General features: G+C 61.9%; 2 protein-coding genes and 1 non-coding gene across 14 annotated transcripts; 2 read left to right on the top strand and 1 right to left on the bottom strand.

The window, feature by feature from the left end:
* Positions 1 to 451: 451 nt before the first annotated feature.
* LOC110127642 (chloride channel protein ClC-Ka) lies at positions 452 to 23,855 on the bottom strand. 12 transcript variants are annotated; one of them, XM_070458711.1, is made up of 22 exons: positions 23,567 to 23,855; positions 15,729 to 15,817; positions 14,056 to 14,133; positions 13,399 to 13,505; positions 12,617 to 12,745; positions 11,752 to 11,880; positions 10,837 to 10,976; positions 10,458 to 10,535; positions 10,287 to 10,365; positions 9,698 to 9,823; positions 9,271 to 9,355; positions 9,092 to 9,193; positions 8,536 to 8,620; positions 7,851 to 8,024; positions 7,324 to 7,393; positions 7,053 to 7,163; positions 6,461 to 6,674; positions 5,462 to 5,595; positions 2,336 to 2,424; positions 2,094 to 2,177; positions 1,253 to 1,339; positions 452 to 899 (listed from the first exon to the last, which is right to left on the bottom strand). In XM_070458711.1, the coding sequence occupies exons 4-22, from the start codon at positions 13,496 to 13,498 to the stop codon at positions 852 to 854; spliced, it is 2,064 nt and encodes a 687-aa protein (XP_070314812.1). In that variant the 5' UTR covers positions 13,499 to 13,505; positions 14,056 to 14,133; positions 15,729 to 15,817; positions 23,567 to 23,855; the 3' UTR covers positions 452 to 851. The 12 variants fall into 12 exon arrangements, with proteins under 12 accessions (XP_070314812.1, XP_020733637.1, XP_070314813.1 ...); XM_020877978.2 differs by lacking the exon at positions 23,567 to 23,855 and adding an exon at positions 17,953 to 18,035; XM_070458712.1 differs by lacking the exon at positions 23,567 to 23,855 and having other exon boundaries at positions 15,729 to 16,406.
* Positions 18,184 to 22,295, top strand: HSPB7 (heat shock protein family B (small) member 7). The gene is made up of 3 exons (XM_020877988.2): positions 18,184 to 18,676; positions 19,183 to 19,328; positions 20,438 to 22,295. Exons 1-3 carry the CDS (start codon positions 18,493 to 18,495, stop codon positions 20,615 to 20,617), a joined length of 510 nt encoding a protein of 169 aa, XP_020733647.1. The 5' UTR covers positions 18,184 to 18,492; the 3' UTR covers positions 20,618 to 22,295.
* Positions 23,721 to 23,827, top strand: LOC139032266 (U6 spliceosomal RNA). The gene has a single exon (XR_011484803.1). It is a non-coding gene; the product is annotated as a U6 spliceosomal RNA (small nuclear RNA).
* Positions 23,856 to 24,810: the final 955 nt, after the last annotated feature.

The following is a 24,810-nucleotide window of genomic DNA, read 5'->3' as shown; positions in this document are numbered from 1 at the left end:
TTTCTGCAGGGGACGCGTGTCCTTGTGCTCCCGGCTCGCGGGAGAGGGCCCCGACCCCTCACCACACAGACCGCCGGTCACCCTGCTGCTGGTGGCCCAGATGGCCCCCATGGATGAGGCTTAAGGCTCTGTGGACTCCAGGCAGCCCCATATGGGGAGCCCACTTTGTCAGCCCAGGCTCAGCCGAGGAGGAGGTTGAGGCTGGAGTGGAGGTAACTGGATCACAGGGTCATGGTACCCCTGAGGACAAGCATCATAAGACCCAGTGGGAACCCCCTCTACCCCATAGCTCCCTGCCAGGAAGGGGGCGCAAGGAGTGGGGGGACCAGGGTCCAGGCCTGCAATGTCCACACGGCCACCGAGGGGCCCCGGAGAGCTCAGTCGGGGTTGGCGCAGGTGAGGCGCTAAGGTGGCAAGACACTTGGATGCTGAGATGAGCACAGACCACAGCTCTGGGAACCGGCTTTATTTGCCTTGGAAGCCTCTGGTTGGGAGTCACACAGCCCCCAGAGGGCACCTGTGCCTGCCCTTGCTGACAGAGGACAGCAGGCTCTTCATCTGTGAATCTGATGCTTTCTTGCAATACCCACCACGTGGCGGCTTTCTGCTGTCTCACATTCTGAGCTTTCCAGGGTGGAATCTATCCTTTAGGACATGTGGCACTTGCCCCACGAGGATGGGACATGGCGACTGTGGGGTCCTCCTCACTGCTAGGTCAGCTGCCTGCTTTGCCGAGGAGTTGAGCTGGGCTGGAGCGGAGGGGTGTGTTCTCGTGGGGGAGACAGGCAGGGTCTCTGCCCTGCTTCCTTCACCGGGGTAGCTGAGCGGCTGTTTCAACCTGCCAGGCTGGCTCACTTTGGGGCTGGAGGGTTTGTCAGGTTGGAAATTGCTTTCTCCAACTAGAACAGAGAACAGAGAGGGGGAGAGTGTAGAGGATACTGAAGATGGAGGCTGCAGTATAGTTTGCCTCTTCTAAGGGCTGATTTTGGAGCGAGTTTTAGAGCCAGTGCCTTGCTACTGCATAGATGGGATCACTGAGGCCCAGAGGTAATGGCAGGGCTGGCCAGTAGCCACAAGATAAGGCAGATGTAGCTGGACCATGTGGCCGGCTCCTCTGGGCCAGAAGCGAGGCTCATCAAAGTCCCATGAGGCCCCTCCCAATGTGACTGTGGGTTACTGGTGCCCCCCGCCCCGCCCCTCGGCTGCTCAAGCGTGGCTTCTCCCCTTTGTTTCATCCTTGAGGCCACGGTACCTCCACCCAAGAAACGAAGCCCACAGCTCTGCCCTGAGACGTCACAAAGAGGGACTGAAGATTCAACAGCTCGAAGAGGTTGTGTGCCTGGAGGAGGGGGGTTAGGAAGCGCTGGAGGACAGGCTCCCACCCACCCGTCTGGCTTCATTCTTCCCGGCCGGCGAGCCCTGAGTGGAGATGAAGGCCCTGCCAGGCTCTGTCCCGGTGCTGCCCCCGCTCCCTGCTGGTTCTGAGTCATTGCCAAGCCAGTTTCTGAGCCTGGGAGGGCTGGGCGTTGGGACGGGCCTGCAATGTCCAATATGACCACCAGGGGTCCCAAGAGTCCACACAAGGGATCAGTGGGCCTCACCACTCAGGATCATCCAGCATCACCCATGGACACAGGGGTGGGGCCACCTTTAGGTCCCCAACCTGCTCTGTCCCTCCATGACCCCATGTGCCAGGCTCTGTGCTTGCAGTGGGGAGGGATCAGCAGTCAGAGTGATTAAGTAATTTGCACAAGATCACACAGGCAGTATGTGGGAGACCTGGAATTGAAACCCATGTGTGCCTTGATGCAAAGACAAACTTTTAACCACTATTTCTGTCCATCCAGAATCTTCAGCTTCCTAAGCTTTCCCTCTCCCCGAGTCTCTATGTCCCAACAACCCTGGGACTGAGGGGCAGAGAGGCGGGGACTGCATGCTCCTTCCACAGATGAGGAAGTAGACGCAGGAGGAACAGAGAGCCACACTGTGTGGTGAGGAACCGGAAGCTTTCCTTGCTGAAGAGTTTCCCTCTCAGGTTCCTCCCCTCTATCCCAGGACCCAGGTCTGCCCACAGCCCGAATTCCGCCCATTACCTGGTGCAGGGAGGTCTCCGGAGACAGCTTCAGGGTTACTGGCTCCACGGGGCACCCTCCAGCCAAGATGTCCTGGAGGCAGCACTGGGGATGGAGGAAGGGTTATGGGCGCCTAGGCTAGCCCCCCCCCCCCCCCCCCCCGTCCCGGGCTGCCCCTCTCAAACCACAGGCAATCAGCTGGCCACTCTGCGCTAACCCTCCTGATTCCCCACCCCCTCCAGACACCTCACGTGAGCACTCACCCGCTGTCCTGGAGCCCAGGCGGGTGGCTCAGCTTGGAGGGCCTGCACCAGCTGTGCCCTTCGGATGGTGCCCACCAGGGTCTGGGACTCTGGACAGGCGGAGAGGGAGACGGAAAGAGCCACATTATGAAAAAGGAACTTCTGTTTCCTGCGCTTCTGTGATGTGCCAAGAACTGTGTTGGGTGTTCTCATGACCCTTGGGAACTTGCAGCAATCTGAGAGTCAGGAGCTATTATCGCCCATTTTACAGAAAAGGAAACTGAGGCTCAGGGGCACAGAGAGGTTAGTTGTCTCGCCCAAGGTCACTCAGCTTCTGAGGGCAGCTGGGCAAGGCTGCCAGGGGGCCAGGAGGTCACTTGCCCACCCTGAAATGCCCCATGTGGCAGGGCCTCAAGCAGGAGCAGGTCTGGAACACCTCCATGAAGACAGCCGTGCCCTGGGGCTGGGCATTGCCCCTCATTTCCCAGTGAAGGTGTGAATCCAGAAGGCCACCTTGTTCCTGCTGGGGGAGGGGTAGCAAGCTTTCAGGGCGTCACTGGAGTTTGCAAGTATTCCGTTTTGAAGGACAGCCTGACAGTTTTGCTCCTTTTCCAGTAAAAGAAAAACGTCACATCTGGACATACACATGTTCCCCCTTTAAAAACAAAAAACAAAGCTATTTCTTGGATGAGCAGCTGGGTCACACAGCCTGGGCCTGTGCTAGTTAGGAGTGCTTTGCTTCCTGTGGCTCTAAGGGTAGATTTGGAGGTGGTCTTGGACACCACTTCTGTCTCTTTTCCAGGGAGTGAAGCTTCTCGAGGGGACACCCCTGTGCAGATATTTTCTAATGCGATATCTGGCGTGTTCTATGGGATAATGCTATAGGTGTCCCACTCTGAGTGGGAAGAAGGGCCTGGCGTTTGGGATGAGAACCTCTGACAACTCTGTCCTCCCTGCTTTCCAGCTGAGGCAGCTGCAGCTCACAGAGCTTAGGGGCTCATCTGCAGTTCTGCTGCTCATAAATGGCTTCATGCTTCTGGGGTTAGGTGTGTGGATGACACATATGGTTGTGCAGGTTGCTCAGTGCCCAAGAAACCTGCCCAAAGGACAAGCAGGGGCCAAAATCCAGCCAAGTCATGCTTGCCAAGCGTGCACCTTTTCTCATGCATACAAAGGGGCCCTGTGGGCTGACGGAGGCCCTGGGTGGGTATAGCTGTCCCCTCCCTAGCCCCCTGCTTATCTTTCCCGCTCACACTGTGCTTGTCCGAGAGGGAAATGATGTTCCACCTAGACCCTCCCTCCAGATTCAGCTTACGAGTCTTTTAACAAGGGGCCCCATCCATTTTTCTGTGAAAAGATGTGTTTCTCGTGGTGACAGGACCGAGGGAGGTTCCGCGGGGAGCACTGGAAGGGAAGGCTGCGGGGGAGCCTCCCGGGAGGAAGATGTGCTCCCAGCACTCTACACCAAGCTCACCACCCTGATTTCTAGGATTCACACGCGCCTCACCAGCGCCCTCTCATCTCTCATTCAAACATGTCAGGACGTCCCCGGCGGTCCAACGGTCAAGATTTCACCTCCAACGCAGGGGTCTGGGTTCAACCCCGGGTCAGGGAGCCTCATGGCCAAAACAAACAAAACCCCCAAAAAGAGAAGCAACACTGGGACTTCCCTGGGGGTGTAGTGTATAAGAATCCACCTGCCAATGCAGGGGACAGGGGTTGCGCCTCTGGTCTGGGAAGATCCCACATGCCGGGGTGCAACTAACCCATGTGCCACAACCACCGAGCCCAGTCCCAGGGACGGGGAGTCACGGCCACCGAGCCCGAGTCCCGGGGACGGGGAGCCACGGCCACGGAGCCCGAGTCCCGGGGACCGGGAGCCACGGCCACCGAGCCCGAGTCCCGGGGACGGGGAGCCACGGCCACGGAGCCCGAGTCCCGGGGACGGGGAGCCACGGCCACGGAGCCCGAGTCCCGGGGACGGGGAGCCACGGCCACGGAGCCCGAGTCCCGGGGACGGGGAGCCACGGCCACCGAGCCCGAGTCCCGGGGACGGGGAGCCACGGCCACGGAGCCCGAGCCCCCGGGGACGGGGAGCCACGGCCACGGAGCCCGAGCCCCCGGGGACGGGGAGCCACGGCCACGGAGCCCGAGCCCCGGGGACGGGGAGCCACGGCCACGGAGCCCGAGCCCCCGGGGACGGGGAGCCACGGCCACGGAGCCCGAGCCCCGGGGACGGGGAGCCACGGCCACGGAGCCCGAGCCCCGGGGACGGGGAGCCACGGCCACGGAGCCCGAGTCCCGGGGACGGGGAGCCACGGCCACGGAGCCCGAGTCCCGGGGACGGGGAGCCACGGCCACGGAGCCCGGCCACTGAGCCCGAGTCCCGGGGACGGGGAGCCACGGCCACGGAGCCCGAGTCCCGGGGACGGGGGGTCACGGCCACGGAGCCCGGTCACTGAGCCCGAGTCCCGGGGACGGGGGGCCACGGCCACGGAGCCCGAGTCCCGGGGACGGGGAGCCACGGCCACGGAGCCCGAGTCCCGGGGACAGGGAGCCACGGCCACGGAGCCCGAGTCCCGGGGACGGGGAGCCACGGCCACGGAGCCCGAGTCCCGGGGACGGGGGGTCACGGCCACGGAGCCCGGCCACTGAGCCCGAGTCCCGGGGACGGGGAGCCACGGCCACCGAGCCCGAGCCCCGGGGACGGGGGGCCACGGCCACCGAGCCTGAGTGCTCCAAGTACTGAAGCCCTTGAGCCCTAGGGCCTGTGCTAAAAGTAAATAGATAACTTAAAAAAATCCGAAAGCAGTATTGTATCAGATTCAATAAAGACTTTACATCAAAAAAAAAAATACCAAAACGAAAACCTTTAAAGGGACTACAAGCAGAAAAAATATAAATAAATAAACATGTCAGCACCCCAAGGTAGGATGGTTATTATCTCCATTTTACCAATGAGGAATCTGAGGCTCAGAGAGGTGCAGTGACTTGCCCCAGGTCACATAGTGCAGAGCCTGGGTCTCGATTCAGGTTCCTGACAGCTCCAAGGCCCTGTTTACCCTTTCCTGAGGCTGACTCTCCCAGGTGCAAGAGGGAGCAGATGGAAGCCCCTTCCCCATTCACACCCCGCTTCCTGCTGGGCACCTGTGCTCGCCACCAGGGGATACTCAGCCATGTCTGTGGAGGTCACGACCTTGACCACCTCCTCCTGTGATGTGTCCTTGGCCAGTGTGGTGATGGCTCGGTTCATGAAGTGCTCCACACACACCCGGTGAGAGCTGCAGGCAGAGGCGTGCTCCCATCAGGGCCTGGAGCAGTGTGTCCTCCAGACCCCGGGACAAGGCGGGGGGCCCAGGGAGTTCCGCCGGTTCTCCAGTGCAGGCAGGGACTAAGGGATTCCTAGGAGGAACAGTTGCTCACATCCCAGGGTGGGGAGGAGCCTGGGGACCGACTCGCCTATGGCCTGGCTCTGGATTCTCAGCCACTTGATTTCTATCTCCCCGAGACCAGCTCCAGTTTCATCTGTTTTATTCAGAAGCTGTCCCTGGAGAATTTCATTTGAAGAAAAGCTTTATGGCATAAAGGGGGGGAAAAAAAACTTTAAAGTTTTAAAATAACTGGAGTAACCACCCCCATTTAACAGATGGGGAAACTGAGTCTGGAGAAGGCGGCAGCTTGCACATGCTTCAGTTGGGCCTTGGGCCCAGGAGTCTCAGAGGCCTGCTTCTCTGGGGACAGAGGCTGCTCGACCCTATGTGGTCGAGTGAGGACCTCAAAGCCTGTTTCCATTCTAGTATTCCAGCCCCACCTCCAGCTCCCAAGACCCCAGTGAGGACCGCAAAGCAGGAGCAGGGGGAGGGGTGGGACCTCCCCGAGCTGGTGCTGACTCGCTGTGTGACCTGGATCAAGACATGGCACCTCTCTGAGCCCCAGCATCTGTCCTCCTGTTGTGAAGACAGACTGATGACCAGGAAGACACTGAAGCTCGGGAGGCCAAGGACTCACGCAAGGTCACGCGGGGAGCTGGAGAGCAGCAGACTAGAGAGCAGCATGTGTCAGCCCCTCCCACACTAGCCCAGGACCGAGGTCAGCCCACCTGGACACCGTCGCCTTGGTCCACCAACCTGAGCAGGCACCACTCACCTGATTTTTCGGCACCGGATCCACGGAAGGTATGGCAGCTTCTTGACAATGATGGTGCCGTCGTAGAAGGAGGGCTGGCAGCTCTGGGCAATGGCGTTGGCCGCCAGCACCGCCATTAGCACAGGAAGTGCGTGCACGATCTGACCGGTCATCTCGAAGGCCAGCAGCGCAGTGGAGATGCTGTGGGTCACGGCCCCTGAGAACGCTGCAGCCCCTGCAAGCCAGGGGTGGGGTTGGGGCATGAACAGCCAGGGAGCGGGGCTCAGGCTAGGAGACAGCTTCGTGCAGAGGACAATGCTGCTGTGAGGATGGCCGTGGGCTCGGGTGGGAATAATTCAGAGGCTACAACTGGCTACTATTGGAAATGCCTCTGGCCTGGGCTTGGTGAGGGAGAGAACAGTAAGGGAGGGGGCACCAGGGCCCAGAGAGAAGCTAGAGAGAGCAGCGGGGGCTCAGAGGAGGGGTCCAGGGAGGGGCGGGGCTCATGGGGGGCTCCTGACCTCTCTATGCCCTGCACAACTGCTGGCTGATCCTCCAGGTCCAGCCCAGACCCATGATGTATGCCCACCCAGTAAGAACCAGGTCCACTCACCTGCCAGCGCGTACCCCCCAGGCATGATGGGGTTGGTGACCCCTCTGGCCATGATGCCCTCGGGGAAGGCCACAGAAAGGGCTTCTCCTATGAGGCGCCCAATGGCAGCTCCTGGCCACAAACTTGGGGTGAGGACGGGGGCCAGGCTGACCTGCTTCCCAGAGCCCTCCTCACCTGGGGACCAGTCTCAACACCATACTGGGGAGGCAGGTGGACGCGCGGCCACGGCTTTGTCCCTGTCCCCTGAGCCTCTTGGACCCTCAACACTCACCATAGATAAATATGGGCATGAAGTACCCGGCAGGTATGGGCATTGTGGTGGCCAGAATCAGCATCCAGAACTGCGGGGGGGGGGGGGGGAGACGGGGGGCAATGGGGGCGGAGGTTAGCAGCGGCTAGACCAGAGCAGGCAGAGGAGGGACCGGCTGGGGCGGGGAGTGTCCCTGGAGGAGGAGGAGGAGGCCCAGGCACACACCTGTCACCAGCGGCTGGCGTGAGCAAAGGTGTGAGCCGGGGAAGGGCCTCTACCCTGGCAGTGCGCCTACTGTGTGCCCGGCACTGCACCAGAGCCTCTCCTTTCTCCCCCCTCAACCATCTATGATGTAGGCCCGGTGACGACCCCATTTTTAAAGATGAGGAAAGCAAGGCTCAGAGAGTTGGAGCAACTTGCCGGGGACCACACAGTGGACGGAGGTCAGGACAGGGGGTCTGGGGGAAGATGCAGGCCCCGTGCTGCATGCATGCCATGGGGAGGCACCCCAGCCCACCCAGGCTCTGTGCACACCCCTGGGGGCCCACCTTCATAACGAGGAAGAAAGCGAGGGTCCCGAAGATGGTGAACTGTGGGTGGTACCATTCGAACCATAGGTTCTGGTGGTCGGGCTCCATGGGCCAGGGTGGGGACATGTTCCGGGTCAGCAGCGCCCACGAGTTATTGTCAAGCAGGGAGTCCAGATACTCCCTCATGGACAGCTGGAGGGGAGGGGCGTCAGGGTTCTGCCTGGGGGCCAGGCAGCAGTGCCCCCCCGCCACGGCCTGAGACCCTCTTCCTCGGGCAGCAGTGCCCCCCGCTACGGCCTGAGACCCTCCGCTGTCACTTCCTGCTGGGGGACTCCTTGGCAAGGGCTCTGTCACCGCAGGAGCTGCTATGTGCTCAGTCGCTCAGTCGTGTCTGACTCCTTGCAATCCCGTGGACTGCAGCCCGCCAAGCTCCTCTGTCCATGGGATTCTCCAGGCACGAATATTGGAGTGGGTAGCCTTTCCCTCCTCCAGGGGATCTTCCCAACCCAGGGATCGAACCCAGGTCTCCCACACTGCAGGTGGATTCTTTGCCATCTGAACCCCCAGGGAACTGCCGTGGCCTCATATGAAAAGCGCCACACAGCCCTCCTTTTCTAGGTGTTGAGAGGACTCAGGGAGATGATGGACATAAAGTGGACAACGATGGGCATGCCCCCCCTGGCCCCCCAGCTCAGGCCCTTACCCGAGAAGCCATGAAGCGGCCCGCGCCAGGGGGGTAGGTGATGGAGGCGAGGACCAAAGCCGCCAGTGCTGAATACAGAGGCTTGCTGTTGGGGAGTGGGGGTCAGCACCGGGCCAGCCATCGACTCCCCTCACCCCACCCCATGGGGCAGCCCCACTAGTCTGGGGGCGACGCTGAGGCAGGAATGGGGGGCAGGAGCAGGGCAGTGATCGGGGGGGGGGGGGCGGCCCCACACCCCTGGATGACCGGGGGTGGGACTATAGGAGAGTTTGGGACAGAGGCCGCTGTCTGCCAGGACCGGCCTGGCGGAGGAGGGCCGAGTCTGAAACGGCAACGCCAGGGCTCAGACAAGGTTGGGGGAACAGGGCTCAGTGAGGTCCTGGGCTTCGTAGGCAGTGGGGGGGCCGTTAGCGAGGAAGGGCTGGAATGTTGACGCTGATGGCCTAGTAAGTGGGGAGGCAGACCCTGCGGGGGCCTGCAAAGGGGTGCTGGTGACCGGGAAGGGAGAGTCTGGGGCATCAGCCTGATGGGTCCCCAGCCCCCATCCAGGGCCCACCTGGTGGCCATCAGTTTGGAGAGGACTGGATTTGTCTTGACAAAGCCGAGAAACTTTCGCTGGCAGAAGAGGTAAGCACAGCTCGCCACGCCACAGATGGCCCTGCAGGGGCACATGGTGAGTCCAGAGCCCCTCCCGGACCCAGGGCAGCTGTGCAGGCGGGTGGCGCCCCCACTCACCCCAGCGCCACGAAAAAGAAGATCTCTGGCAGGTCGAAGGGGATGTCCACCCGGAAACTGGTCTTGTAGAGGGAGGTGATGGTCTCTGGGGAGATGGGGAGTGGGGTCAGGGTGGACACTCCTGCCCAGCCAAAGGCTCAGAATCAATGGGCAGGAGAGGAGGCGGGGCAGGTGTGCCCCAGACTCCTCTCCACCCGCCTCCCTGACTGGCTTCACCCGCTTCTAACCCTGAGGGCTTCCATCCTTCACGCCCAACACAGGCCAGCTCCTTCCACGCCCCTAGGAGGAGGAGATTGAACAGGAGGAAGCGGGGAGGGGGGGGAAGAGATGGGAGGGTGGAGGGGCAGGGGGCAGGGGGCAAGGGACAGGAGGGAGGGGGCTGGGGTTAGGGGGCAGGGGGCAGGGGCAAGGTTCCAGCGGCGCTCACCCTGCTCGCTGTTGAAGACCGCCAGCAGGCGGAACATGAAGGCCCCGCAGGTGGCCGCGAAGAAGCCCCTCCAGTAATCCCAGACCGAGAAGTGAGAGGACACGACCTCGATGCTGAACAGGACGCCTGGGGGAGACAAGGGGCTGAGAGCCTGCCGCTGGGGCAGGGCCACCGGCTCCCGGTTCTGAGCTGAAGCCGAGGGCGGGGCGCCCCCATCCTGACCGCTGCGGTGGGGAGGGTGCCCGCCCCGGGGAGGGTCCCCGCCCCCAGTTCACAGACGAGAGTGAGGCTGAGAGCCGGGCTCACCGCTCGCGAACGCGCAGGGGCGCCGAGTTTAAAACCCAAGTCTGTCCAGGGGACCGCCGCGCGTCCCGGCGCCCACCCGCGCCGCCCCTCCACCCCGGGGACGGTCAGCGCTCCCGGAAGACGGCGGAAGGACTCCCCCGAGAGACGGCGGAAGGACCGCGACCGCCCCCATCTGCCCCCCAGGTTCCTGCGCCGGGCGGAGTGGGCGGGCTGCGCCAAGGCAGTGGGGGCCGGGTGTTGGGGAGCGCGGGGTGTGGGAACCGGGGGCCGGGCGGGGCCTCACCGCTGAAGGGCGCTGCGAACACCGTGGCCACGCCCACCGCCGCGGCGGCCACCAGCATTTCGTTTCGCTTGCTCCTGTTCTGGAGGGATCCAAAGTCCTGGGCTGAGAGCCAGCCCTTGCCCACCCCTCCCTCTCATTCCTCCAGTGGAGGGGTCCCCACGAGCCCCTTACCTCGGACTCCCCAGTGGCCTTGGTGCGCATGCGGCCCAGGAAGGCGCCAATCATCACGGACAGGTGCACGAAGGGGCCCTGCCCGGGAGGTGTGGGCGCAGGGAACCCGTTGGGCCTTGAGGGGAGCCCCAGCCCCGCTCCTCCCCTTCCCCTCCCTCGGTCCCAGGCTCCCCAAGCTCATCCAGGGACGGCGTGCCCCCAACCCCCACCCCATCTCCCAGGTTCCTGAGTCACACTCTGGGGACCTGGCCTGCCTCCGTCCTCAGGCGGGCACCGGCCTGAGTTCCTGCTGACCCAGTCTCAGTGGGTGATGGAGGAAAGGCAGCTGGGGCTGGAGGGTGGGGTGGGGGGGGCGTGGTGCTCTCACTCCCGTCCATACCACTTTGCCCAGGAAGATGGTGCTGCCGCTGGCCAGGATACAGGTGAGGCCCACCACCTTAGCCCCGAAGTTCTTGATGTCCAGGTAGTCCTCTAAGACCACGCCTGACAGGATGGTCTTCAGCTCCGGAATTCCAGAACCTTGGTGGGGTGGATGGACAGGGGCAAGGGGAGGGACCATCTCTAGCCTTATCCCTCTACCCTGCACAGGGTTTCACATTCGGGTCTTGTCAGGTCTCCTGAGCCCTGTCAGTGAGGGTTTATAAACTCGTTCTGCGGATGAGGGCTTCCCTGGTCAGACAGTGAAGAATCTACCAGCAATGAGAGAGCCGCGGGTTCGATCCCTGGGTGGGGAGGATCCCCTGGAGAAGGAACAGGCTATCCACTCCAGTATTCTTGCCTGGGAAATTCCATGGACAGAGGAGCCTGATGGGGCTACAGTCCATGGGATCACAAACAGTTGAACGTGAGTGACTAACACTTTTCACTTTCTGCGGATGAGGAAGCTGAGGGCCAGAGAGAGGGTGTGAACCGTCCACCTCCCTCCAGCTGGGCCTGCTGGATGCTATTGTGGGATGAGGGGAACTAGGAGGGACTCTCAGACCTCGCTCCCGTGACACACCCCTGCATCCCCCCTCTGCTGGCCTGGACCAGAGGCAGAGCTGCGAGTCCTGGCAGAGGCATATACTTCCATGAGCCCCTCAAAGCAGAGCCAGCAGCGACCTGGGGCAGGATCTGTCCTTTTCACTGTGTGACTTCGGGCAAGTGACACAACTCTTCTGAGCCTGGCTTCTCTGCCGAGAGGTGAGGTTACCGCTTCCTGCTATCCCCCAGAAGGAGCCCCACGGGACAGTCTTTGGCCAGCAAGCACTGCCGAGCAAGGCACACAGGCAGATGGTGTGGCGACTGGGCTTACCTCCCGAGAAGGGCGTGATACTCTGAGAGAAGCCTGAGGAGAAGGAGACCAGGGCCACGGGGTACACAGTCCAGGAGAGGTACCGGAGGAGGTGGCTGTCCCCAATCTCCCGGTACAGCCACTGGTGTGCTGGGGACAGTGGGGTGTCAAGGAGCCATCCACAGACCGCAAAACCCTCGGACACCCACTTGCTGGCGCTCAAGTGCAGGCCCAGAGGCCGCCCACAGAGAGGTGGCCAGGGCTACCCCGTGAGCAGCAGACCCCCAAGAGGAGGAAGAGCAGGACCCTGGATCCCTATCCCAGCGTTGCCACTCCTTGGCTGAGTGACATTTTGCAAGCTATTAACACCCCTGAGCCTCTGTTTTCCCCATCTGTCAAATGGGCTCTGATGGTAACACCCTCACAGGGACATTGTAAGAAACCCAGATGTGGTCTGGTGCCCGGCAGGTCCTTGTAAGGCTGCCAGAGCGACTTCCTGCCCCTCGCCCCCTTGCAGGGGGACCTCGGTGGAGGGAGCCTGCAGGAGCATGGGGAGGGAATGTTCTGTGCCTGGTGGTCTAGACGAGGGCCCTAGCCAGGGTTACTGAGCTGAGACCAGGGCAGGGGGAGCGGGGGCAGTGGTGGGCATGGAGCTCAGAGAAAGGGGGATGACTTGGTCTCTCGTCACTGAACAAACATGGAGTCTGAGGCCCGGGGAGGTGCCCAGGGTCACCCAGCATGCCAGGACCAGACCCAGTGCCCTCCCCGCCCCTGCTGCACCTGACAGCCCGCCCCGCAACCCCCCTCCCCGGCATCCCGAGAGCGTGCTGGGAGGCCTGACTCCAGAGCAGGTATGCATGTCGGCGGGGTTGTGGCGGGGGGTTACCTCGGACCACACGCCTGACGGTGAAGCTCATGGTGAAGCTGATCAAGGCCATGAGTACCCCGAGGACCGTCAGGAAGTACCAGTCCTCACCCACGCGGAACAGCTTCTGCTTCAGCCAGCCCAGGCCACCTGGGGCGGGGGCAGCTGTCAGAGCCCAGCGCCCAGGAGGGCAGAGAGGGAAGGTGCTGTGTGGGGCTGGGGTCAGGTGGGCCAGTCCTGGGAGGCTGGGAGGGGGCTCTGCCTCACTTGAGGGATGGCAGGATTTGTGGCAAGCGGAGGCAGTAGCACAGTGGGTGCCAGGCCCTGCCAGGAGGGTGCCTCTGACCGTCTGCCCCCCGCACCCCTGCCCCTTCCTGAGGTTCTGATGGAGGAAGAGGGGGAGCAGGGCGTGCAGGCCCGGGAGCAGTGCTCTCTTCAGCGTCTCTGCAGGGTCCACGGCAGAGAGAACGCCAGCATCTAAGGAGACTGCTCTGTCGTCCCAGGACCTGGGGGCCGTCCTGGGGTCATGCCGAGCGCATCCTGGGGCCCCCAACAATGCCCCCAGCAGGCAGGCCTGGGGGCCATGTTCCCAAAAAGCAGAGAGCCAGCCGCAAGCATGTCTGACCCACAGACAGGCGGACAGACCCCCCTCCCTCCCTCCTTCCCGTCACCCAGGAAACTCTGGACCCCGGGAAGGAGCGGGCTGCTCCTAGGCTCCAAGGCGAGTTGGGAGGCAGGCTGGGCAGGGTGCTGTCTCGAGGGGGCTCCCACAGGGAGTTGAGGGTGGGGAGCCCAGCTCTTACCTCGGATGCCTCGGCGGATGCGGGGACATGGACCCCAGAGCTCCTGGAGAGTCACAGGGCTCCCCGAGGAGCCCTCACGAAGCCCCACCAGCTCCTCCATCAGGCCTCTGAGGGAGCGCATGGGGAGATGGACCCTTGGTGAGCGGCGCCAAGGCCCTTCCCCTCCCTGCCACTGGGCCCTTCCCATCTCTGCTTCCCGGAGAGGAAGGAAAGGAGGCATTTTCAGGAGCGGACACAGCTCCTACGCGCCTTTGTTCCTGGGGGGTACCCCGAGGCTGCGCGTGCGCATGTGAACATTCAGGGTGGGGATGGGGTGTTTAGAGCGGCCCCTTCCATGTCTAGCAGCTGGTTGACCAAGGCCGGGCCCCCGGGAGCCATCACTCTGACTTGCCAGGACGCTTGACTGTTACTGCTGCTCGGGGCAGTCTCCTCACCCAGGGGAGTCACTGTCTAACCATGGGGTCCCCAGGCCCATCCCTGAGCCCCCGCCCCCGCAGCTGAGGCTTGAATCAGGAAAACCCAAGGTCCAGAGGCAGAGCCCCTGAGGGTCAAAAGGCAGCGCTGGCTCCCTGCTCCCAGCTTTCCACTCCCGCCCTGCACTGGTCCGGGCAGGTTTCGTCCAAGTCCATCCCGGCGCTGTACCCCGCGGCCCCTCACCTCGGTCAGTCCGCTCCGCTGTGACCCCAGCCAGCGCACCTCTGACAAGAGACTCCTTTGCTTGCAACTCAGGTGCACCTGGACAGGTGTGCATTCCACCAATCAACACTCTGCCCCCCCCCCCCCCCCCCCCGCCCCTCCCCGCTGAGGTTTACCCTGGCCATTAAGAATGTCCTTGACAAACCGACTGGAACTGCCCCAGCCAGCGGAGCAGTACAGGCCAAAGCCGCCAGGAGGGGCCAGGGCAGGGGCTCCCCAACCTGCCAGAGCCACGCAGAGGCGGGGGGTGCCCACCTGAGCTGCAGGCTAGAGTCAGGGGGCCTGGGAGGGGGACGCTCGTGATGCAACAGGTCGCGTAGGGGTCTTCTGCTAGGGCTGAAGGTCAGGGCTGCAGATTCTCAGAGTTGGGCACGGGAGGGATTTGGAAGATCAGAGAAGAGAGAGTGGAAGGGCCCACCCAAACAGTGATGCTGTCCCTGACCCACAGGGCTGCTGGGAGGAGGACCTTGATGCACCCGTTCCCGTGCCCTGTTGGGGTGGGATAAAGTCTGTGGCCTTTACCCAGAAGCCCCAAGCACAACCACTGCCCCTGAGGTGCTGTGGTAGGAAAGGCAGTTTCGCAGACTGGGGGGTCTGGACGTGAGGATCTAGTCCAAGTTCCTCCCCCCGCCCCAATTCCCTGTTCCTGCTTCAGCCTGTAGGCCCCCTGCCCCCAGCTCTGAGCGAGGCAGGTCATCAAGGCAGGATCTTGGAGAGATCTCCAGGCTTGGGAGCCAGGCAAAGCAGGGTGGAACTTTGGGCTTTGCCCCTTGGCCTCTCTGACCCTGGGCAAGCACCCTCGCCTCTCCGAGGCTCCATTCTTTAAAATGGGCTGACACCTCTCACCTGCTTGGGTTTTCCTGGGCACTCACTAACCTGGAGGAGGGTTGAGCACAGTGCCTGGCACATGGCAAAGATGCAGTCGTACTAGCACCATTTTGCAAATAGTAAATGGAGCATCGGAGAGGTGAGTCACTCATCTAAGATCACAAAGCAGACGCTGAACCCAAACTCAGATTCTGTGGCTCTTCCTCTGCCCAGAGTCCCGAAGCTCCTGTGGCTTAAGCATTCAGGACAAGGGTTTAGGCACAGAGAGCAGAGGATCTCTGTCCGATATCACTTTTTGAAGATTTGGGCCAGAGATCTGGGACAACTCCCGCCCTCTTCCAGACAGTGCTCCCTTTCTGAAAATCACGATGGCCCTTCAGTGACTTAAACTCCTGAGACCCCGAGCCACCCTCTGCCCCTAGATGTCAGACCAAGTCCAAGCTAGGAGCCCATGTGTGCTGTGAGGGGTGGGGTGGGGGCTCACTGCTCTGCACAGACCGGAGCCCAACCTTGCTCAGCTGCTCCAACCTGTGTATAGTGACAGCGTTGCCGGCCGCCCTGTTGACACCCCAAACCTGTGTCTCCGCTCTTAGGCAGCCTCGGCTGGCCAGCCAGCAGCGCATGGCCACACCTCATCCCCCAGCCCTTCGAGCATCAGGGACCTGGAGAGAGGGTGGTGGGTGGACACCATGCCCGCGGCGAGTCCCTGCAGAGCCAGTCCCCGCATTGCAGCCCCCGGCGTCTCCTGCTTCTGCGTCAGGCTGTGAGGGCGGAGGGCAGGCTTGGCGCTGGAACAGCTCTCTTACCCTTGACCCGTTCTTCACCACTCGGAGCCTCAGTTTCCTCTTCTGTCCAGTGAGGGCTTCTCTGGGGGCTCAGACAGTAAAGAATCCACCTGCAATGCAGGAGGCCCAGGTTCCATCCCTGGGTCGGGAAGATCCCCTAGAGGAGGGCATGGCAACCCACACACCAGTATCCTCGCCTGGAGAATTCCAAGGACAGAGGAGCCTGGTGGGCTACAATCCATGGGGTCACAAAGAGGCGGACACGACTGAGCGACTGACACTTCACTTCTTCCAATGAGGGGACCTCAAGAGCCACGGGCGCAGGGCCCTGTCTCTGCCTCGTTCATCACCGTCACGGGTCCCCCAGGACCCGGACAATGTCTGGCTCAGAGCAGCTGTTCAGCCGTTACCTGCTGAGCCATGAGTGGTTTCCAAACGTTGGCCTGTGGGCTGGTTGAGTAGGGAACTGACAGGAGCACAGTCCCATCAGAATCTCTGGGTATGTGGGAAGAGTCTGTGTTTGTTAAAAGTTCCTGCAGGAGACTGAGGTGCCCTGGCAGGTTTGGGATTGAAGACACCGCATCATCTCTGAAGCCCCTTCTGTCCCTAGGATCTGAAGGGAGAGACAGGCGCAGAGACAGGGGAATGGACTTAATGACCTTCCTTTTGGCCACTGAAGCCAGTAGATCCAGTGCCTGTGTGGGTGATGCCCCGGGGGCGGGGGGAGGGGGGAGGCTCGGTGGGCGGGGGTGGGTAATGAGATCTGACGTCCAGGAGCAGTGACTCAGGCCTCCGCACCGTGACCGTGTATCTGCATTTAGCCACGGGCTCCTGTTTCCTGGCGGGCGGGCAGCAGGCCTCTGGCCCCCCAGCCCCACCCCCACTGTCCCTCTGTCTCACTTCAGTGCTGGTGACTTCCTGGCAGCCCTGCTGGAAGCCCCTCTTTGGTGGGGGGTGACCCAGCCAGGCAGGAATCTCCACTGGAGACACAGAACCCTCTTGCTCCAGCTGCCACCCTGACCCCACTGCATGGACCACCAGCCCCAGTCATCACCCATGTAGCTGGACCCCCGCCACACACACACCAAGGGGGAGGCTGTGCGGGACCCAGACAAGAGGGGAACGGTCTCCATGTTCAGGAGCCCCCATTCTGATGGGGCAGACAGGTGAAGACCTGCCTCAGGGGATTGGCAGTCTCAGACAGGAGCGGGGACACTGGAAGCCCGAGTCACACCCAGCGCCAGGGTGGGCAAGGCCAGCTGGTACAGTGTGCACTGGGGCAGGACCTCCTTCGTGGGCTGCAGCAGTCAGAGAGACCTCCATGGGGAGGAAGAACCAGCTCTGGTCTGGGAAGGAGGGGAGCAAGGGCCCCAGCCTCCGAGGTCAGCCTTCCCTGGCACCCCCTGATGCTGCGTGATGTCAGGCCAGGCTCCGTGGGCCTGTGTGTGAGCAGGGGCTTCTTGGTGTTCTGGGCCAGCCTGTCTCCTTATATGGATGTTCAGGTCGCCCGCTGACCTGTGTGTGAACAGGGGCCTCTCAGGGGGTTCTGGGCCAGCCTGTCTCCTTACATGGATGTTCAGGTTGCTCTGGCTTCCTGGGGGGGTTTGGGTCAGATACCTCCAGTTTTAGATCCCAGCTCTGCCACTTCCCAGGTGCAAGCCCCAGGCTCTCTGTGAGGCTCTGTTTCTCCATCTCTAAAATGGGAGCAACCTCTCCTTGCAGGGATTGAATGAGGCCACACTGGAAAGCTCCCAGCCAGGAGCCCAGGCCCAGCAGGCCCCTCAGAACTCAGAGCTAGAATAACCGTCTGGCCGAGCCTCCTTTACCCCCAACTGAAACCTCTCCTGCTGCCTCCCCGGCCTCTCCTCTGAGCTGGAGGTCAGGCAGACAGCTCCTGGGAACAGAACCTTCTATATCGTTAGGGACCATTCCTGAATCATCTGCTCTCCTCCCCTGAGTCCAGACCCAACCCACCCTGCCTCAGCTTTCTCCTCTGGGTCTTGAAACGTTCCAGAGTCGGGGTGGTGGGAGGGGCGGGGGGCAGAGAGACAAGCCTGACATCTGGGTCCCTTGGGGGGCTGGGAGGGGAAGAGCTGCATGTTTTATTTCCCCCTTCAGGGCTGTCTCAGGCCTCCCAAGAGATGACCGTGAAGGTTATCTGTCCTGGTTGGGGAAGCCCTTGCCTCACACGGGGATTCCCATGGGTGGGGGTCCCCCATGCACCCCTGACCTTGCATCTCCTGACCTCCTCAGATCCAGGGCCTTGGTCCTCTGCCCTGATCCCTCGCACCAAGGGCTGAAACTTCGGGGGAAAGGGGGCAGGAGAGAGAAAACCCTCTGCAAGAGGTCTGCAGTCTGATGAGGGAGGCACACTTCTTCCACTGCTGGGGGAAGACAGAGACTCAGAGACAGGCATGCACAGGGGCCTGAGGCAGGCTCCCGGTCTGAGCGGCGGGGGGCGTGGACAGCCAGGCCCCCGCGTGGTTGCCGTGGCGGCTCCGCTCCGGGGCTGGAGTTATCAGCCTGGAATGCCAGGCGGTGAGCTCAGCCTCGCGGCCGCCCGCGTTAAACTGTCAACAGGGCTGTCTCCCTGGAGAAGCTCCCCAGCCCCTCTGGGCCACGGAGAGGACTAAATTTAGCCGGTAGACAAGAGGCTGGCCCCGCGCCCGGGGCTGCCGGGCCTTATAAAGCGGCGGCGGCCGGGGCCCGGCAGCTCCCCGAGCCCTCTGCCCCCCGTGCTGCCTGCCCGCCCAGCCCGCCGGCCGGGGCCTGCCGCCACCCGTGGATGAGCCACAGGACCTCCTCCACCTTCAGAGCGGAGCGGAGCTTCCATTCCTCCTCCTCCTCCTCCTCCTCGGCCTCCCACAGCCTCCCGGCCCAGGACCCACCCATGGAGAAGACCTTGAGCATGTTCTCCGAGGATTTTGGCAGCTTCATGCGGCCCCACTCGGAGCCCCTGGCCTTTCCAGGCAAGTGCTCGGGGCCCCGTGGGAAGGGGAGCTGCGCAGGGCGGGGACACGCGACGGCGTGGCCACCGCCGCACCTCCAGCGACAGGTGCTACAGCTGCAGCCCCGCGTGGCCGCCGGGGCAGACGTGGCCGGACTGGCCTTCAGGAGACAGTGCTGGCCTGGGGTCAGCTCTGGTGCCCGGGTCAGGCGGGGCCTGGGGCCAGGTCCTCTCTGGAGTCCTGAGATCTGCAAGCCCGGGGGAGGCACGCAGACCCCCCTCCTGCAGGCCTGGGGCGGGGCCCTGCAGAGCGTCATACACGCACGCCCCTCCCCCACAGCCTCTGCTGGGCAAGGCCCCGCCCCCTCGGTGCAGAAGGTGGGCCGCAAAGGGTGAGGGGGGCGGGCCGGTTAGGAGCCATGGTTGAGGGGGCGGCAAGGCCTCAGGGTCTGCCCCTTCACCCCGCACCGAGAGGGAGCCGGAAACCTGGCCCTGGGGACCAGCCTGCCCTGTGCTCTGCCCGTCCAGCACTCCCCACGGCCCGCGCCGGGGGACCGGGCAACATCAAGACCCTGGGAGACGCCTACGAGTTTGCTGTGGACGTGAGTGACTTCTCACCTGAAGACATCATCGTCACCACCTCCAACAACCACATAGAGGTGCGGGCTGAGAAGGTGAGCCTGTTCCCCCGCAGCGACCCTGGACTTCACACCCGTACCCTCTGCACAGGCCCCCCCCCCCCCCACCACCCCGCTACGTCCCATCCTGGGACCCTGCACCCTGACAGCGCCCCCCAACCCCCAGGACAAACAGGAGGCCTTGCTCCTGTGGCTGGTGGGCCACAGGACCCTTTCACTGCCCCTCTCTGCCCCAGGCTCCCAGGGGCTTTCTTCAGGAGCCAGGGGAGCCACAGGGGAGGGGGGAGGGGCAGAGGGGTGCAGGAGGGGCCCCCAGGAGGCGAGGCAAGAAAGGGAGCTGAGAGGGGGAGGGCGGCCCTCCCTCTCGGCCTGTGGGTGGTGGGCGCCTCATGCCCGGGGGCAGCTGGGGAACGAGCTCTCGCCCCTGACGCCCCTCAAGGCCTCGTTTCTCCCAGACCCAGGGGCCCGGCTAGCATCTCATCTCTGAACCCCTGAACTGGGCTCAGGGTCAGGAGGCCTGCACCCTGGAGAAGGGGGTGGCTGTGGCTGAACAGGGAGGTGCCCCTTAGAGGAGAGGGGCTGCCCACGGCCGCCTCTGATGGCCCGGCTTCCTCCCTTGAGCCCAGAGGGCCCCCATCAGGGAGCCAGGCCCTGCGGTGCCAGGACCAGTGGGCAGCACGTGCCCGCCCTGCCCCCACCACTGACTCAGCCGCCCGGGCTCTGCTGGACACTGTGTGCTGGCGGCGTCAGGGGCCGCGGCTGCCAGCGGCTGACGGACATCCACGCACGGGAATGCGAGCGTAGCTCTGCGCTCCTTGCTGCTCAGGATCCCCGGAAACGCGCCCCCCCCAGCCTCCCCACTTCTCCTCTGGGCTCCCCCACCGAGCCTCGCCCTCCCCCGGCCCGCTGGGGTCCTCTGAACTCCTCTGCACGTTCCAGTGCAGCTCGGCGCTCAGCCAGAGGCCACCGCTGCCCCGGGCAGCTCCGATGCCAGGCCCTCGCACCTGAGAGCAGGAGCCCAGGGCGTGAGGGGCCCAGCTGGGGTGGGAGCAGGGAGCAGGGGCTGGGGCTTGACGTGAACAGGCGGAGGGGTTTGGGGGGCGTGGAGGGGGGCAGCCCGCCCTGATCCTTCGGCCCTTCCCCAGCTGGCAGCCGACGGCACCGTCATGAACACCTTCGCTCACAAGTGCCAGCTGCCGGAGGACGTGGACCCCACGTCAGTGACCTCGGCCCTGCGGGAGGACGGCAGCCTCACCATCCGGGCCCGGCGCCAGCCCCCCACGGAGCACGTGCAGCAGACCTTCCGGACGGAGATCAAGATCTGAGGGCCGCCCCGCGCCCCCCCCACTGCCCCGTGTCGTGTTCTCCCCCTCCGGCCAGCCAGAGTGGCTCTCCTGATCCCCTCGTGTCAGCTCTGGGGACGTCTCAGCCCAGGTTCCCGGCCCTGACACCCCACCCCACCCCAGACCCCAGGTGGGTCATCCCCACCCCCAAATGAGGGCTTCTTCTCTACCCAGGGCAGGCCGGGGACCCCCCTGTCTCACTTGTGGCCCCCAGATTGCAGATACGGCCTTAATCCAGAACAAAGGGTTTGGGATGGGAACAGGAGATCCCAGAGAACCCGGTTTGGAGAAGGGGGCTGGGACAGGCAAGCTGGGCAAATAATCTGCAGGACAGACAGACATAGTCTTTCATCTTTGGAGTCGCTGCAGGGCAGGGGAACTGGGTACCCGGGACCGCCTTGGCCAAGGGGAGCAGGAGGGCGGAGGGAGGTCACTGGCAGAGGCGCCCATGAAACCCAACTGCCAGACATGGAGAGGCAGGAGACAGCCCTGAGGGTCCGTTTCCCTGCAGCCGCTCTCCAAGCCCAGAGACCGCTGCCAGGCTGCCCGCTCACAAGGTGCCCCATCCAGCCCAATGCCCCCGGGCAGGGCCATGTTGTGTCTGTATATAGATGGGGTTTTTCCAATACAGCTGGCTCGTGATAAACTGTGTGAACCATCTGTCACCTGCTCATACCTCCAGGGAAGCCTGGGCCGGGGGGCGGGGCTGACCCTTCCTCCTCCCACCCGGAGACCTGGGCTCCTAGGACTGTCTCCACTGCAGACAAGTCACCCATAAAAGGAAGCATGGATGGGGCTTGAGTCCTGGAGGTAGGATCCCAGCTTCCCACCAACCTTCCCTTGTGGCCGTCTGCCTTCCCCATCCTCCCTATCTATTATCTGTGAAACTATAGGCATGGAGTGTGTGTATACCACATGCACACAAACAGGTGCGCATGCACACACACACACACACACACACACATGCCCGGTTACCCTTGTCCTTCAAATACTAAGCGTTACCATTGGTTGCAGCCAAATTCAGAACTTTCTTTCTCAAATTTTGGTCACACCCTGCAGCCTGTGGGGTTCCCTAAGCAGAGATTGAACCCGCACCCACTATGTGGGGAGGCGGAGCCTTAACCACTGGACCACCAGGAAACTCTCAGAACACTCTGAAATCAGGTTTACAATCTCCACTTGTTACTTTTATCAGTGGGGAAGGAGTGAGCAGCTGAGCAGCCAGCTTGCCCACTGAAGCATGGGTTTGAACCCAGGATGTCGGAAGCCACTCTCGAACCCCACCTGCCCCTCCGTGCAGAGGGGAAGAGCTCCCCTGTTCTGCCTCTCTGCCCTGCACCCACCCCACAGCTTCCTGCTAGAGAGAGAATGCCCCACCCCTGTCCCTCCTCATCCCCAGGCCAGGACAAGGACCTCCTGCCAGCCTCCATTCTGGGGACCCCCAGCTGCCCCCCACGACCCAGGCGCAGTCTCCCACATTCAGAGGTAGGGCTGAGCAGGGAGGGTGGGTCCCTGTCTGTCTGGCCTCCTGCGCTTCCTGGGTCAGTGCTCTGTGAAGTGGCCTCGTCCCTGCCGTTCTGGGGCCCTCAGGGGATGACCCGGGGTGGGGTGGGTCCTTGCGTTGTATCCTGCACACACAATAAACAGCAGAATCACTGGCTTCTGGAGGTCACCCGCCTGAAGTTTTCAAGCTTGGGGTAGGGCAGGAATGGAAAGCTGGATAAACATCCATCTTTCTTGAGATTGGGGGGGCTGGGGTGGTAGCTCAAGTAAAGGTCAAGACGGCACAGAAATATGGGTTCCTTTGGCCTCCTGCCTTGGTTCCCCGGCCCATTGGGCAGCCTTCTGGGAATGGTTTCCCTGAAACACTTGCATCGCCTTCTCTTCCAACTGCCAGCCCCTGCTCCTACCTGCCAGGCGCTGTCCCAGGCACGGGGACACCAAGAGTGGGCCAGCTGCACTGGGCGGCTTTTGAAGCCAGTCTTGTTACTAGCCGGGTTGGAGGACCACAGAGGCTGAGGGACTAACCTAGGGGCACACAGCCCGGGCAGAGGCCGGCTGGAACCTGGCGGGGAGCAGACCGGTTCAGGGAGTCTGAGCGCCCTTTGGAAGGACGCCCCACACAAACCACCAGGCGCTACTGAAATCGGAGTTCCAGGCAGCTAGGGGCAGTCTGGAGGAGGGGAGGGAAGGGAGGCAAGGGGCACGGTATTTCCAGTCTCCGTGACTCACTGATTCCACCGGGCTATTTGCAGCCCCAACACTCATCGCTGAGGAGTTGGGGGGAGGAGGGACCAGCTCTCCCACTCCTCCGACCCCTACTTGGGGCCAGGCTCACCTTGGCATCCCCAGCCCAGCGGAGTCTCTCCCTGGGCCAGGAAAGGGGGCAGCTCCCCGGTGGCCAATGGGGCCGAATGTTCCCCACCCTTAGGGCCCCAGCGGCCCCTCCCCAGAAGGGGCTTTTAGAGGCTGAGGGAGCCGGTGGAGACTGAAGGCGCCCTCCTGCCAAGGTGACCCGCGGAAGAGGAGGGCGGGGCTGGAGACCTCGGGCTCAGCGCGTTGGCTCCGCCCCCTGGCGCGGGGCGGGCGGCAGCTCTTTGTTTCTACTGGACCCCTACGCTTTCCAGGTTAAAAATAGACCTGGCTGCGGGTCCTGGGATCCGCCCACGCCACGTGAAAAATAATTATAGCAGCCCCATTCATTGAGCTCCTAGTGTGTGCCAAACACCTGCTCATACCCACCATCCTGCAAGGTGGGCACCAAGAAAGGCAGGCGGTTCAGAGAAGTCAAGTGACTGGCCCAAGGTCACACAGCTGGGAAGTGGCATGGCTAGAATGTGAATCACTGTGGCTCTAGAATGTCCTCTGCTGGGCCAGCTCAGATCAGTCCCCCACTCCCTGCCCTTCTGTATAGGGAAGGGGAACACTTACATCTTACAGCTTTAGCAGAGCGTGTGGGCAGGAGGCCGGGGAAGTTGAAAACATGCAGCCTTCCAGGGCTGGAAATCTGTGAACAAGTCCAGGTCCAGTGCCTGATGGGTGTGGAGGAGCTAGGAGGTGCCAACACTTTCAAAGGCCTAGCCCAGTGCTCGCTTCGGCAGCACATATACTAAAATTGGAACGATACAGAGAAGATTAGCATGGCCCCTGCGCAAGGATGACACGCAAATTCGTGAAGCGTTCCATATTTTTAGACATACGGATGGCAAAAAAACACATGAAAAGATGCTCAACATCACTCATTATCAGAGAAATGCAAATCAAAACCACAATGAGGTACCATTACACGCCAGTCAGGATGGCTGCTATCCAAAAGTCTACAAGCAATAAATGCTGGAGAGGGTGTGGAGAAAAGGGAACCCTCTTACACTGTTGGTGGGAATGCAAACTAGTACAGCCGCTATGGAAAACAGTGTGGAGATTTCTTAAAAAACTGGAAATAGAACTGCCATATGACCCAGCAATACCACTTCTAGGCATATACACCAAGGAAACCAGATCTGAAAGAGACACGTGCACCCCAATGTTCATCGCAGCACTGTTTATAATTGCCAGGACATGGAAGCAACCTAGATGCCCATCAGCAGATGAATGGATGAGGAAGCTGTGGTACATATACACCATGGAATATTACTCAGCCGTTAAAAAGAATTCATTTGAATCAGTTCTAATGAGATGGGTGAAACTGGAGCCCATTATACAGAGCGAAGTAAGCCAGAAAGATAAAGACCATTACAGTATACTAACACATATATATGGAATTTAGAAAGATGGTAACAATAACCCTATATGCAAAAAAAGAAAAAGAGACTCAGATGTATAGAACAGACTTGTGGACTCTATGGGAGAACCCGGGGGTGGGATGTTTCAAGAGAACAGCATCGAAACATGTATATCTAGGGTGAAACAGATCACCAGCCCAGGTTGGATGCATGAGACAAGTGCTCAGGCCTGGTGCACTGGGAGGACCCAGAGGGATGGGGTGGAGAGGGAGGTGGGAGGGGGGACCGGGATGGGGAATACATGTAAATCCATGGCTAATTCAATGTATGACAAAAACCACTGCAATGCTGTAAAGAAAAAAAAAAAAAAAGGCCTAGCCCAGACCAAAAGCCTCCTCCTCCCAAAAGTCCCCCAGAGTTACCAGGTCAGAGTCACAGAGCTCAAGGAACCCT

The sequence above is a fragment of the Odocoileus virginianus genome, chromosome 30 (genome assembly GCF_023699985.2).
Source record: "Odocoileus virginianus isolate 20LAN1187 ecotype Illinois chromosome 30, Ovbor_1.2, whole genome shotgun sequence".
NCBI classification, from domain to species: Eukaryota; Metazoa; Chordata; class Mammalia; order Artiodactyla; family Cervidae; genus Odocoileus; species Odocoileus virginianus.
Note: the sequence above shows the minus strand (reverse complement) of the source record. Positions and strands in the feature narration are given on the sequence as shown.